Genomic DNA, 14,556 nt, shown 5'->3' on the forward strand with positions numbered 1-14,556 from the left:
CTCCTACTCTCCAGTCAGACTGAAGGAGGACCGCTCTGTACTTCTGCACATGCTGTTCCCTCTGCTTGGACGGCCCTCCCCTCCTCTGACCCCAGGAACCCCACCTCAGTCCCCTCTCACAATCTGGCTCACAAGTCTCCATCCCGGGGAAGACCTTCCCAGGTTCTTCTCTGTCCCCCTCCTGGCCGAGGGCACGCTCCTGCCCTTGTGCACCCCAAACCCACCATAAATGAGACGGTCGGAGGCCTTAACACCTCATGACTCCGTGTCACCTCCTGAGAGTGGCCTGAGGCATGCTGATCCCCGGGGCCTAGAATGGTCCGGCACATGAGAGGTCAGGAAGGGCTGTGAGTGAATGGAGGGGGCGTGTGTGCTTGTCAGCAGTGGGTGTGCATCCGGAGCTCTTCTGGGGTGCTCTCTGCGGAGGCTGTGCTCCCCTCTGGAAAAAGCTCAGGAAGCTCAGTCCCTGAGCAGAGGCCAATGTTAGCGCCGTAGGGCCCTTGTGCTGGTGTCTGGGGATAAACGTGTCAGCACGTTAGTGACTCTTCACTTAGACTCGACGACCAGAGTCGGGGGCTGGGGGGAAGGGGGGTGGGTAGAGAGTCTCAGTAACCACAAGAAAACCGAGCCTCTGAGAGAGAAAGCAAGTTGTTCAGGTCACATAGACTCCAATCCAGTTCTGGCTCCAGACCTTCACCATATAAGCTGCCCTCAAACTTCAATTCCTGAGAGTTGAAGGACTGTTTGGCTAATTTAGACTCAGTCATGCATTCTAAAAAATATACATTAATACTTTATTTATTGAGTGCTTACTGAGTGCCAGCCACCATGCTAGGCATTTTATATACACATATTAAAACTAATGTGAAAAACAGCCCTGCAAGGCAGGTATCATGAGCCATATTCTTTGGATAAGCTCAGTCTTGAAATTCTAGCTTGGTCCCACTCCAAATCCCATGCAATTCTTTCTGACTGCACATGCGACGCCCAAATCCATACCACTGAATCTCTAAAAGATCTCCACCTGTTATTCCATGAAACCCAACTGCAATGAAATGGTAAGAATCATAAACCACCAGCATGAGCATTTTACAATCAAAATCTCTGCCAGGTACTGCTTATGTGAGCCAGCAACCCAAAGGAATAAAATGTATGAGAGGGCCCTCTCACATAAAGGTCATTTATGGAAGACAAGACTGGAGAGAGCGCGTAGAGAAGTGGAAACGAGGAATGAATTGATGAGGCTGAGGACAGAGATGACTGGGCTGGGGTGGAGGGGAAGGAAGACCCGCGTGAGAGCCAGTGAAGGGGCAAATGATGGGTTTGAGGGATCGAATCTGATATGGTATTCTGGAAAATGCCACAGAGCCTGAAATCTTCTTTAGAAGATTTTAGAAGATTTAGAAGTCATTAGGCTCTGAAAGAAAGGTAGGCTTTTCCAATTTTAAGGACCATCTCAAAGAGGTTAAATTCTTCCCCTTTTCTAAGGCAGCTCTGAACCAAGAGGATGAAAAGCCAACTAAAGCACTTGAGGGGGTGGGTGTGGGGAGGCAGCCCTTCTGCTCCGCAGGGCTACTGAGCGTGCCCCCTTTATGCAAAACTGATGAGGCACCCAGCCCAGCAGGACCGCTCCCTGGGGAAGGTGGCTTGAAGGAGGTGAAATGATGCCAGCTCTTATCCAGGAGGGGCTCTGGCTGGCTGGCACTGCCCATGAAATGAACATGGGCTAGGTCTGGAAAGTGAAGGACGGGGCCCAGGAACTCGGTTTTAGCTTTGCAGAGTGTTATGGGGGCGTGGGGGGAGCAGATAAGGTTGGGGGTCGGGGGGGGAGGTGGGTGGAATCCTGAGAGAAGGGATTAGACTGTCCAGCGGGTAGTGTGCTTGGATCTTCTTGGGCAGAGCCTTTGGCTGTAACCCCTCATTCTTCTTTGATAATTCCCTGGATAAGTCATTCATTCAATAATCACTAGAACTTAATGGCTGTCAGGCCGTGCACTAGGGAGAATGACAGACACTGACTTTATGGGGTTCACAGTTTGACAAGAGAGAGGCACGTTTATAATACATGGCTCAGTACACTGAAGAGCTTAGGAGAGGCCTTGAAGCAAGACTTGGGTTGCATCCGTGCTGTGCCACTTTCCAATGGGGAGATGCTGGCAAGGAATTTAACTTAGTTCTGACCTTCAGTGTCCTTATGTGGAAAACAGACGTGGTAATACTTCCTTTACAGGGTTCTTATGACCCTTAACTAACATAATGGTTGAAAGCACTTAGTTCAGCACCTGATACATGGTAAGCATTAAGAAATGGACAACTCTCTAATTAATGCTCCATCCTGTGACTTATCAGGAAGAAAGACAAGATTAATGGCAAAGAAACCTCTCTGGATGGAAAGAAGACTTGAGGTAAGAGCTGAGGACTTGGAAACAGAGGGCCTAGATTTAATTCAAATTCTGCCACTGATTAGTTACTGCGGGCAAGTCGTTTCCTCTCTCTAACGCCTTCCCATCTGTAAAACAACTGCAGTAGCAATCACCACCACCATCATCACCACCCCCATCACCAGCACCATCACTACCACCATCATCACCACTATCATCACCATCACCACCATTACAACCACCATCATCACCACCCCCATCACTACCATCATCATCATCATTACTACCATCATCATCATCATTACTACCATCATCATCATCACCATCACCACCATCACCATCACCACCATCATCACCATCATCACCCCCACCACTACTACCATCATCATCGCCACTATCATCACCATCACCACCACCATCACCACCATCACCACCATCATCATCATCACCACCACTATCACCACCATCACAACCACCATCACCACCAGCGTCCCCAAAGACTGACGCAGTGAGGTTCCACTGGGCCCAGAGCTGAGGACAGAGGTGTATTCGGGGTGGCAGTGGGACATATAACCTGTGCTCTTCCAGGCCACAGGAATCTACTTAAACAGTTATCTTATACGGTTCGTCATTGACCACATCAATGAGGCAGGATTTAAGGAGGAATTTCTGAGATGAGACAGCAAGCCAAGCTGCTGAGAACCCAGAGGCCTGAGTAAACACTTGTGTAAAGTCTGACTTCACTGTTTCCACAAACCTAACCAGAGTGCTGGGAAACTCGTCAGCTCACATTTCATTACAGGCTGGCTGTTGAGTGCAGGGCATGTTGATTTAAGCTGCTTTCATTAAATCCTGCTCTCCATGCCAAACAGCACGACATTCATCTCAGGCAAGAGACGGTCCTGCTTCCTAGGAGGGCCAGACGGCAGGGGCCCATTTCTGCCAAGCCCACCACCTAGAGTCAGTCCTATAGGATGTGTCTTCCCGCCCGCAGCTCCTGGTGAGAAGGCTCTGGGCAGTGCCTGTGCCAGCCCTGCCGTGCCAGGAGCAAATAACGTAAAAGGTGTGACCCGAGCTACCCTTGCTGGGTGTCTGTCTTGTGCCAGCCGCCATGCTAACCACTTTCTCCACATTTTCTCACTAAATCCTTACAACAATCCCACAGGTAATTTACCTAAAAGGAAAGGAGGGGAAGCAACTTGCTGAAGCCACTCAACTAGTGAGAAGTTCAGTGCCTGTTCACCACCCTGTAGCCGCAGGCCTGAGTACAAAGACAGCTCCCTGGCTAGAGTGGCATCTGCTCGATGAGGCATCTCCCGCTTAGCTTTAGGGCCCAAACTCCATAGTTTTCAAACAGCTTCCACTCAGTGAAAGTTCCCTCAGAAGGGAGGGAGGGGGAAGACGGGGAGTGCTCCCCGCTACAGGCCCTGTTCTCGGGCACACGTGCACTATACAACTTAATCACCACATGACCCTCTGAGGTGGGCACTGTTATTATTTCCATTTTTCAGACGAAGAAACCACAGTCAAGAAAAGTCAAGTCCCTTGCTAAGGTCACACAGTTAGCACGTGCAGAGCCAGGATGGAGCCTAGGCAGGTACAGCCAGGACAGCAGGGAGGGACAACCACCGTCAACGCGCTTTCACGAGCCTTCAAACTGGTTTCCGGCAGGAAGTGAGAGCCAGGGAGAAGCTATGGCCGTGGAGAGGCAGCGCGGGGTGCTGGGCAGCGGGGAGGCCCCAGGCTGGGCTCGGACTCCCAGCTGCGGCAGGCTCCGGGTGCCTCAGGTAGGTCACCGAGTCTCAGGGTGAGGGTGGGGAGGTACCATACCTGTCACCCTGCCGCCTGGTGTGTGCATGTGTGTGCGTGTGTGCGCGCGCGCGCGTGTGTGTGTGTGTGAAAAGGAGAAAGAGAGAGATCTTTGTATGCTTTGAAGCACTCAACAAACACAAATTGTTATCACTATTGCAAGGGGAGACAGGAATTTTGAAGTCATCTATTAAATTCCTGGCCTTGTGGCAAACATGACACTGATTTAGTCAGTTATAGGTTAGAGATTTAAAAACTATAATCCTCGTTTCTGAAAGGGCACCTTTCATCTTGCCTCTCTCAAATGCCTCCGGTACTATCAAGGGCTCTCACCAGTGCGTGCTGTAATCACGCTCATAACATAGCTAACATTAACGGAGCCCCTATCACGCGCTGGGTAGCATGCTATGTGCTTTTTTTACTTTATCTTAAATAATCCTCCAAATAATCATTTTCCAAATACTAATCCCAGGAGGTAGGTACGCTTGTTATCTCCGTTTTACAAGTTACAGAAGTGAAGCAACTTGCCCAAAGTTATAACTAGTAAGCAGCAGGGCCAGCATTTGCACCGAAGACTGTCAGACTCAGAGACTCTCCTTATCACACGGAGCTCTCTGCATTAGCTTGTGAGGCCCTCTGTTTGACAGCAGCTCTGGGAAGCGAGAGGCACAGAGTTGAGGAAAATGGGCACTCGCAATTCTATTTAAGGCCCTTGCAATGGGCCTGCTGTCTCCTCTTACAGGGCCAACTCAAGAATGCCTAGCGACCGCACTCAAAGTTACACCTGCCTCCGTCAGAGGCTGTGGAGTCTCATCAGGGATTAACAATGCACGGACAGTTATAGTTCTATCAGAAACTAGCTTTGTGGCCACATAATGAACAATACAACCCAGTGTAGCTTTCGGAGGAGCATTCCTTATATTGCTATAAACAGAGCTGTATAAAAAGACTTATTCCTAAAGATGCAGACGTAGAGAATGGACTTGAGGACACGGGGAGGGGGAAGGGTAAGCTGGGACGAAGTGAGAGAGTGGCATGGACATATATACACTACCAAATGTAAAACAGATAGCTAGTGGGAAGCAGCCGCATAGCACAGGGAGATCAGCTCGGTGCTTTGTAACCACCTAGAGGGGTGGGATAGGGAGGGTGGGAGGGAGATGTAAGAGGGAGGAGATAAGGGGTTATATGTATATGTATAACTGATTCACTTTGTGATACAGCAGAAACTAACACACCACTGTAAAGCAATTGTACGCCAATACAGATGTTAAAAAAAAAAGGAATTATTCCTAAGACATCTGTGTTCGTGATCATGTCTTTACACGAGCTTTGCAAACAAGGATAAAGTCCAATTTAGGCTGCGTATTGAACATCAATTCTCCATTCAATTGGTAAAGGTAATTCAAAGTATTCCAAAGGCACAAATGCTGCACTGGATCTCATTTTTACCAAAGGTCTCAGCCCTCTTTCCTGATCACTACCAGAACTGTTAATACACAAGATGATGAGCTGACTTGAGCTTCACTTTGTTTCAGCAACGTGGTGTGGTGGGGAAAGTGACTCAGAGCGAAAAAAAATGTTGACGGAGATGCTACCACTTCTTAGCCATGTGTCCCTGGGCAGGATTACTCAGAAATTTTCTGGGCCTAAGCTTCTTTATTAGTTGATTTCTCTTCATGCGTTTGGTTGCTCTGTCTCCTGCCCCCCTCTCCAGAATGCAAGCTTGCCAGGGTACAGACTTCCTACCTCTTTATCCCCTCTGCCTTGTTCAGTAAGTATTCACTGAGTAAAATACTATATAAATTGGCAAAATGGGGATGATGATGCCTTTCTCACAGGGTTTTTGTGTGGATTTAAACAGTGGATACTGTCCAGATGAGATACTAGAAGCAACCACGCTTACTACCTACCAGTACTGTGCTGGGTGATTCACCTGTTCCCATCTAATCCTCACCACGAGAGGGTCTCTAAACCATAAAGCGCCTATAAACAGAGGGTGCCCATGTAATCATTCTGTGGACTTTACACATGTAAATTCTGTGGTGAACCAAATACCAAAATTAAGAACACATTCAATCATGTGTTTGTCATTCATTCATTCATTCGTCAAAGTTTATCTGGCAGCTGCTGTGGGCAGGCCTATGCTGAGTCCTGGGAATGTGGAATAAAACAGGTTTGCTACCCTCATGGAACTTACCATCTCGTAGAGGATCTGGCCAGAAAGGTGGGTGAGGGCCACATCACAAAGCACCCTAAATACCATACTGAGTTTGGACTTCATTCTGGGGAATGGGTGAAACCAAAGGCCCATCCCTGTAGAGCTCAAGGAGGCACAATGTCCCCCATGGCCTCGCCTCTAGGATGGCCATTGTAATGTGAGAGACGAGAATTCAATGAGTCACATCTATCATCATTAATATGGTTAAGGGGCGATGTTTTGACTCTCAAGGCCACCACTATGAAAGAAACTGTGAATATAGGATTTGTGAATCCTCTGCCCCTCTAAGAGTAGAGGTGTTGAAGGCTGGAGTTCAGGGGAAGAAGAAAAGCATTCAGAGACATGGGTAACCCACTGCTACATGACCAAGGTCAGGGTCAGGGCCCTGAACAGGAATGAACGGTGTACACATCACAGTGGAAACCTCCTCCCTCCATCTAAGCTGTGCCCTTATTCTCCCCACATTTACCGACAGAACAGTCGTGTCCAGTCCAGTTTGGGTCACAGCTGCAAAGCCCGGTGTCTGGGAGGAAGGTTCCGTGGCCCGAACACTGGTCCAAGCACGTGGCCCTGGGCGTCTCACAGTTGGTGCCTCCCCAGCCCACAGAGCAGTGGCACTCGCCTCTCACGCAGACCCCCCGGCCCGAACACGTGGGGTCCATGCAGTCCACTGCAACACAGAGGAGAGATAACAGGTAAGTATCGGACTAGCAAGGGTGAGGCTTCTTTAAGCAAACTGCTCTACTTTGTAGTGGAGGAGCTTCACATGCTCAGGGAGAAGGACCCGGATTTCCGTGGAGAGGTCACTTGGTAAGGTGAAGAGAATAACTCTAGCAACGGTAGACCTGGTTTCCCGCCCCTACCTGGTGGTTGACTGTTTAACCTCTCAAGTCTCGGCTCCCTCACCTGTAAAACGTGCATACACATTTGTACCTCTTGACTTGAGGTATCCCGTACCTGCTCTGAGCTTCCATCTATAAAGCAGGTCTGGTCAAATTACCTACCTCTCAGGTGGCTATGAGGACCAAACGACACGGATGATTTGAAAGGACAGCAGAGGCTGTAAATTGTTGCAAAGAAGTTACCTGTCCATTTTATCAGGACATTCAGTAGCGTGACTTGGGCAGACTGTGGTCAGAGCTCCTTTATAATCCAGACATGATTTTACTTTATTTATCAATTAAATTTTATAGCCCAGTATATTTGACTTTTGCACAAAAGAGTGGGAAACTCGGCCTGGGTATATGAGAATCACAGACACAAATGGGCAGAGACTTTACAAAGAGCATCATTCTGGGAACAGGCTGTTCATTCTGAGGATCACCTCATGAAGAAAGCCCTTTCACTATTTGGGTTTTTAAAGGACTTCAACGTAATTACTTCAATGATAAATAGGAAGACCAAAGGTCAGGAGCAACCATTTGATAAAAACATAATAACAAAAACAACAGTAACAATGATATTAGTGTTCATTTAGTTCCTCTTCTATGCCATATCTTGCTATTAAACCTTTTGTATGTATTATCTCATTTAACCCTAACAATGACCCCTTGAGGTAGATACCATTACTATCCTCATTTTACAGATGAGGAAACTGAAACACAGAGGTTAAATAACTTGCCCAAGATCACACGGTGGTAAGTGGAGGACTTTAAATTTGAAGCACTCTTCTCTGGTATAGATCTCTTGCTATCTCTTCTACAACCTTACTGGTTCCAAAATACATGCGCACGTGTATACAGACATCGTACATAGAACGGTTAAAAACAGAAATCAAAAGAAAACAGCACAGCGAAAGAAACAGGGCAAAGTGGAAAATTAAGAAAGCCAAATGAAGGCAAAGAATCTGTTTTCTTGCAGTCTCTGGACACCACTTAATAATAATGGTTTAAACATGACCTGTTGGAGTTCCTGGTAATTAAACATGATAAAAATAATAATAGTGATAAATTTTCATGACCTGTCTCAGATCTCAGAACCTCAGAAGGATTATTCTGGCCCATTAGCCTACTATGATAATTCCCTAGATCCAGAGAGTTTTCCAATTTGACAGGAAACGACTCAGCAGTTCCTATCCCGAGGCCAATAAAGGTATTTCCCGTTCAGTGAGCGCCTGGACCCCAGCTTGGGGTTGAAGCTATCTCTCAGCCGCCCTTGAGGTTGAATCTATAAATCTCTACTGTGGGGCTTCCCTGGTGGCCCAGTGGTTGAGAGTCCGCCTGCCGATGCAGGGGACACGGGTTCGTGCCCCGGTCCGGGAAGATCCCACATGCCGTGCAGCGGCTGGGCCCGTGAGCCATGGCCGCTGAGCCTGTGCGTCCGGAGCCTGTGCTCCACAACGGGAGAGGCCACAACGGTGAGAGGCCCGCGTACCACCAAAAAAAAAAAAAAAAAAAAAAAAAAAAAAAAAAATCGGCACTGTTAGCGGAGCAAGCTGGAGGGTGGCAAGTTTAGCAAGAGGCCCTCGGCATCACAGTACTTGTTCCTCAGACACAGTAAGTCTGATAGGGACCCAGGAACGAGCAAAGTGAATCCGATGCTCTCAGAAGCTGGTCCAGGCAGGGAAGAAAGAGCAGAAAGAACTGATGAGAGGCTACCTCCAGGCAATTCATCATCAATTAACCATCACTTCGGAAGGTCAACTGGACAAAGCAAGAGTGGGGTGCAAAGGGAGTTTTGAAGACGACTGCACCTTGGGGCGGTCTAGCAAACCTTGACTGAACTGGCTGAGATTCCTGCCAGAATGCTGTCCCTGCTGTTCCCACACCTAGGGCCATTACCTATGCCACAGTGACCCTCTGCCCAAGAGGTCCCACACAGACTGCGCATCTGCCTTCCCCTTCTGGGGCCTCTGGGGAGACTGGAACCCTAGGGTGCGATTAAAATGGTCTCTTTCCCTCACATTGGGTTAGTTTCCCTAACGATATTTGTTTTGCAGGGAGCTGTGTATAACGTGGGAAGATCAGTGGGCCGGGGGTCGGGGAGCTGAAGGAATACAGGGGAAGCTGGCAGGGAGGTGGGCAGCTTTGGGTAGAAGACTGTCTAACTTAGTTTCTTCTCAGAAGAGGTGCCAAGCAGTTACATTTTTTTTTTTTTCTCCTGTGCAGACCCTGCCATTCAAGCCAAAATTTCTGGCAGATGCTTGGCCCATTAATGAAATGATGGGGCCTGCATGGCCAGGCTGCAAACACATCTCTTTTCCCCAAATGTTCCACGCTTCAGTGACCACACAAGCTATCAGACTCGCTTCAGGACCCACAACACAGCGGCTCACTTTTCACTGCAAAAGGCTTAGGTGGGCCCCTCTGCCCCTCCCCCAGCTCCCTCTAAGCGTTCTGCCGGAGGCGTGCCTCAGGCTTTAAAAAACGGGGCAGTTTTGATTTGCATTTCTCTAATGATTAATGATGTTGAGTATTCTTTCTTGTGTTTCTTGGCAATCTGTATATCTTCTTTGGAGAAGTGTCTATTTAGGTCTTCTGCCCATTTTTGGATTGGGTTGTTTGTTTTTTTGTTATAAGCTGCATGAGCTGCTTATAAATTTTGGAGATTAATCCTTTGTCAGTTGCTTCATTTGCAAATATCTTCTCCCATTCTGAGGGTTGTCTTTTGGTCTTGTTTATGGTTTCCTTTGCTGTGCAAAAGCTTTTAAGTTTCATTAGGTCCCATTTGTTTATTTTTGTTTTTATTTCCATTTCTCTAGGAGCTGGGTCAAAAAGGATCTTGCTGTGATTTATGTCATAGAGCGTTCTGCCTATGTTTTCCTCTAAGAGTTTGACAGTGTCTGGCCTTACATTTAGGTCTTTAATACATTTTGAGTTTATTTTTGTGTATGGTGTTAGGGAGTGTTCTAATTTCATTCTTTTACATGTACCTGTCCAGTTTTCCCAGCACCACTTATTGAAGAGGTTGTCTTTTCTCCACTGTATATTCTTGCCTCCTTTTTCAAAGATGAGATATCATCTCACACCTGTCAGAATGGCCATCATCAAAAAATCTAGAAACAATAAATGCTGGGGAGGGTGTGGAGAAAAGGGAACCCTCTTGCACTGTTGGTGGGAATGTGAATTGATACAGCCACTATGGAGAACAGTATGGAGGTTCCTTAAAAAACTACAAATAGAACTACCATACGACCCAGCAATCCCACTACTGGGCATATACCATGAGAAAACCATAACTCAAAAAGAGTCATGTACCAAAATGTTCATTGCAGCTCTATTTACAACAGTCAGAACATGGAAGCAACCTAAGTGTCCATCAACAGATGAATGGATCAAGAAGATGTGGCACATATATACAATGGAATATTACTCAGCCATAAAAAGAAATGAAATTGGGTTATTTGTAGTGAGGTGCATAGACCTAGAGTCTGTCATACAGAGTGAGTCACAAAGGGAAAAACAAATACCGTATGCTAACACATATATATGGAATCTAAGAAAAAAAAAAAGGTCATGAAAAACCTAGTGGTAAGATGGGAATAAAGACACAGACTGACTAGAGAATGGACTTGAGGATATGGGGAGGGGGAAGGGTAAGTTATGACAAAGTGAGAGAGTGACATGGACATATATACACTACCAAAGGTAAAGTAGATAGCTAGTGGGAAGCAACCACATAGCACAGGGAGATCAGCTCGGTGCTTTGTGACCACCTAGAGGGGTGGGATAGGGAGGGTGGGAGGGAGGGAGACGCAAGAAGGAAGAGATGGGAACATATGTATATGTATAACTGATTCACTTTGTTATAAAGCAGAAACTAACACACTATTGCAAAGCAATTATACTCCAATAAAAATGTTAAAAAAAACCAAAAACGGGGCAATAAACTTCAGAAGAAGGAAGAGGGAGAGAGAGAAAAACGTAAGCTTGTTAGCTGGTGTTTTATAAACACAGTGAAACCTGTTAGAACAGAACTGAGAGGGAATGGAAGGGAGGAGAGGGGACAGGATGAAGGCCCAAGAAACCCCCACCATAAACACAAGGACTGTGCAAGGATGCTTCACCAGAGAAACAGAAATAATAAGAGGAATCATTACCAGATGGCCCTTCTCGGGAAAGAAAGCAGGAGTGAAAACATTTCTTTTCAAATAATAATGTAAATCAAATTGCTAAACAGGTTCTCTCTTTCTCTCTGTAAATGACCTTGCAGTCTGGGGCACCGGCTGATCAGGAGGACAGCCTCCCCTCCTTGGCCCACATGGCATGGTGGGGCTGGGGAGTGGGAGAGCCCCACTGCTTCAGGAGGAATCTCCCCTTTGTTTTTCTTTCCTTCAGAGAGTCTTCACCTCAAGTGACTAAATGAAAAGGGAAAGCAGAGGAAGGTCACCATTGTCAGGATGAGAAAGCCAAGTCCCTTTGTTCAGGGGCCGGGCTCCTTGCTGAGCTCAGACAGCCCAAAGTAATCCGCATCAAAGCTAATAGGTCTGAATCAGGACCTCCAGCCATACTCGGGGTTTAGAGACAGCCCTTGCTCTGAGAGGTGATGGATGCTTTCCAGACACTAATCCCTTCCCATTCCCCACTCTTTTAAAATGGGCCCATTATATTCTCTCATTTTTTAGGGGAAATGATGCCTTGAGGAGGGGATACTCATTAAATCCCCAGTGGGTTAGAAGACTAGCTCTCCTTGGAGCCTCCTCCACCAGCTGGAGAAGGTGCCAGGGCCCTAGACGGTGGACAGTGGGAGGTAATGACTACTAACATCGTCCATCAGTTTCAAAGTCCATCCATTTCAAAAGACCCTGGATACAGTGCGTGCGGTGAAACAAGAAATGTGCTTCAATAGTCCCCAGAATGATGCTAATGATATAAGAGCTAACATTTTGGGAGCATTTCCTATGTGGCAGACACTGAGCTACGTGCTTCACGTGGGTCATTTAATCTCGTCCTCACAACGACCCTCTGAGGAAGGAACTCCCATTTGACACATGAGGGAACTGAGGCCAGTAAGTGGCAGAACGAGGACTCAAACCTACATCTAATTCCAGAGTGTGCACTCCCGATGGCTACTCTCTATTGCTTGTGAGAAGACCCCTCCTTTCATCGGGAAATCCCATGTGGTCAGGAGGAAAGAGAACCATGTCTGAGGTGAGAAGACCTGGACTGAATTCCAGCCCTGCCATCAGTTAGTGCTATGACTATGGGCATGTCCCTGCCCTTCCCTGGGCCTCAGGTTCTTTGAGAGATAGAAGTATTTACTTATCTCACCTGGTTAGGTTTTCTCGGGAAGAACTGATGTCACCCTTAAGTCAGCAGTTCACTTCCTAGCCTCGATCTGCACAGGCATGTGTTTACTTTATGAAGGAGGGAGACACATTTATGAGAAACTAAGAGCCACACACACGCACACACACACACACAGGAGTCAGACTGTGGAAGGCAGTGTATGGAGGTCTACAACAGACTCACACTTCAGAAATGGAGAGCAGAGGAACTTAAAGGGGAGGAGAGCGAGCTCAGGAGCCAGAAAGCCTAGGCTCCAACCTGGCTCTGCCATCTACCAGCCATGGGACCTTGGGCAAGTCATTTGACTCCCTGAGTCTCAGTTTCCTCAACTATAAAATGGGGATGATTACCCTTCCCTGCTGGGGTTTGCAGCTAAATGACACCAGGCTTTTAGCACAGAGGCTTGCATGCAGGAAGTGCTCAATACACACACTTCTCTTCCCCTCGCTGAGCAGGACCCTCGTTCGTCTGTCTTCTCCCTTTAGGTTAGTGACTGTTGCCGAAGGCGTCCTGGCTTGGGGGTGGGGGGTCACAGGGCCGCTCAGGAGGCTCCCTCTGCTCCCTGGATGCCCTCGTGGCCCTGCCTGCTGGCCTCTGTCTCACAGCGAGGTGCCGAGCTGCTTGCCCGCAGGTCTTACCTTCCTCGCAGTTCTCGCCCTTGTAGCCGGGGTTGCAGATGCAGGTGCCCATGATGCAGGTGCCGTGGTTACTGCAGGCCACGTCGATGCACTGGTTGGTGGGCACGTCGCACTCGGCGCCCTTCCAGCCGCTGTGGCACAGGCACCTGCCCTTCATGTACTGGCCGTTCCCACTGCAGAGCACGGGGCAGGAGGCTGCAGAGACAGCGTGGGAGGCCTGGCCTGAGTCCACGCCCCACGCACCCCATCTGGCCTCTGTCCCCTTCTCCCCTGGGCTTCAGCTGCTTTGCCACAATTCCCACGTGTGTCCATCTGTTTGCTTCTCTTGCTTTATATTTCACTTCAGTTAAAACACATCAGGAATCGTAGGTGAAGGTGTACAGTGCAGGGCCTGGCACAGTTGGTGCCCACTGAACGCTGCTTTCCCCCCGTCCCCCTCACGTTACTGGTGCTGCACGGTGGTCACCAGCATCCTTAGATAGGAGGCTTCAGTCTGGTCCTTGGGCTCACTGGAAAAGACAGCTGGGCCTCCTGCCCTCCCCGCATCCCTCCTCCAGCACCCCCCTCCTAGTAGCACTGCATTTCGCTTCCCCATTCCTCACGTGCAGGGCCAATTACTATCATCTTTAACCCAGCCAATCTCAGCTTTCCTTGCCTTTCAGGTCTCCACTCGAGTCCCACACGCCGCTGCCCCCATAAGAGAATAGCTGAGCCCAACCTGGCTCTTTAAAGTATTATCTTTCCATTTTGCCACTTAGCGTAAAGGGTTTTGTGATCGTCTGTACGAAGGACACTATATAAAAATAAATTACACTGCACTGTGCTGTAAGTACCTACCAGCCTTACTGAGACACACTAAGGCTGCTTTATACATGACTCTTAACTTTAAGTGCATATGGGATGAGACACTAATTCTTGTTAGAAGGTATGACTCTTCTCTCTGCACCACCTTCCCCCTGCTCCCACCTGGCTTTTTTCCTTTTTAAAACACTCAGCAGGTAATTGCTGTGCTTCCTCAAGGCCGCTGGCTCTGCTGTCTCACACTGGGTCTATTTCACGTCAGGAAGAACAAGCAGAATCCCCATGGCAGCACCACGGCGTGGCATTTGGAGGGCGCCGTTTCCTCGGCCTGGAAAACCATCTCTGCCTTCCACCAATGAACAGCTCGTCTTAGTTCCAGTGTCACCCCATCTGGGGAGCCTTTACTGGTCCTCATTCCATCCAAGCAAAGACCCTTTCATGCTGACAGATGTTCCCCGCATCTAACCTCGCTCTAGGTG

General features: G+C 48.1%; 1 protein-coding gene across 13 annotated transcripts in view; it reads right to left on the reverse strand.

Moving 5' to 3' along the window:
- Positions 1-14,556, reverse strand: part of TENM4 (teneurin transmembrane protein 4) — a 739,976-nt gene that overhangs the window by 139,070 nt on the left and 586,350 nt on the right. For all 13 annotated transcript variants that reach the window (XR_009564930.1, XM_060303774.1, XM_060303773.1 and 10 more), the window contains 2 exons: positions 13,277-13,471; positions 6,881-7,081 (listed from right to left, as the gene is read on the reverse strand). Coding sequence is in view for 12 of the 13 variants with exons in the window: in XM_060303774.1 (XP_060159757.1) it covers positions 6,881-7,081; positions 13,277-13,471 (396 nt within the window). In the remaining variant the exon portion in view is untranslated. The remainder of the gene's footprint in view (positions 1-6,880; positions 7,082-13,276; positions 13,472-14,556) is intronic.

This window comes from Globicephala melas, chromosome 8 (assembly GCF_963455315.2).
Source record: "Globicephala melas chromosome 8, mGloMel1.2, whole genome shotgun sequence".
Lineage (NCBI taxonomy): Eukaryota > Metazoa > Chordata > Mammalia > Artiodactyla > Delphinidae > Globicephala > Globicephala melas.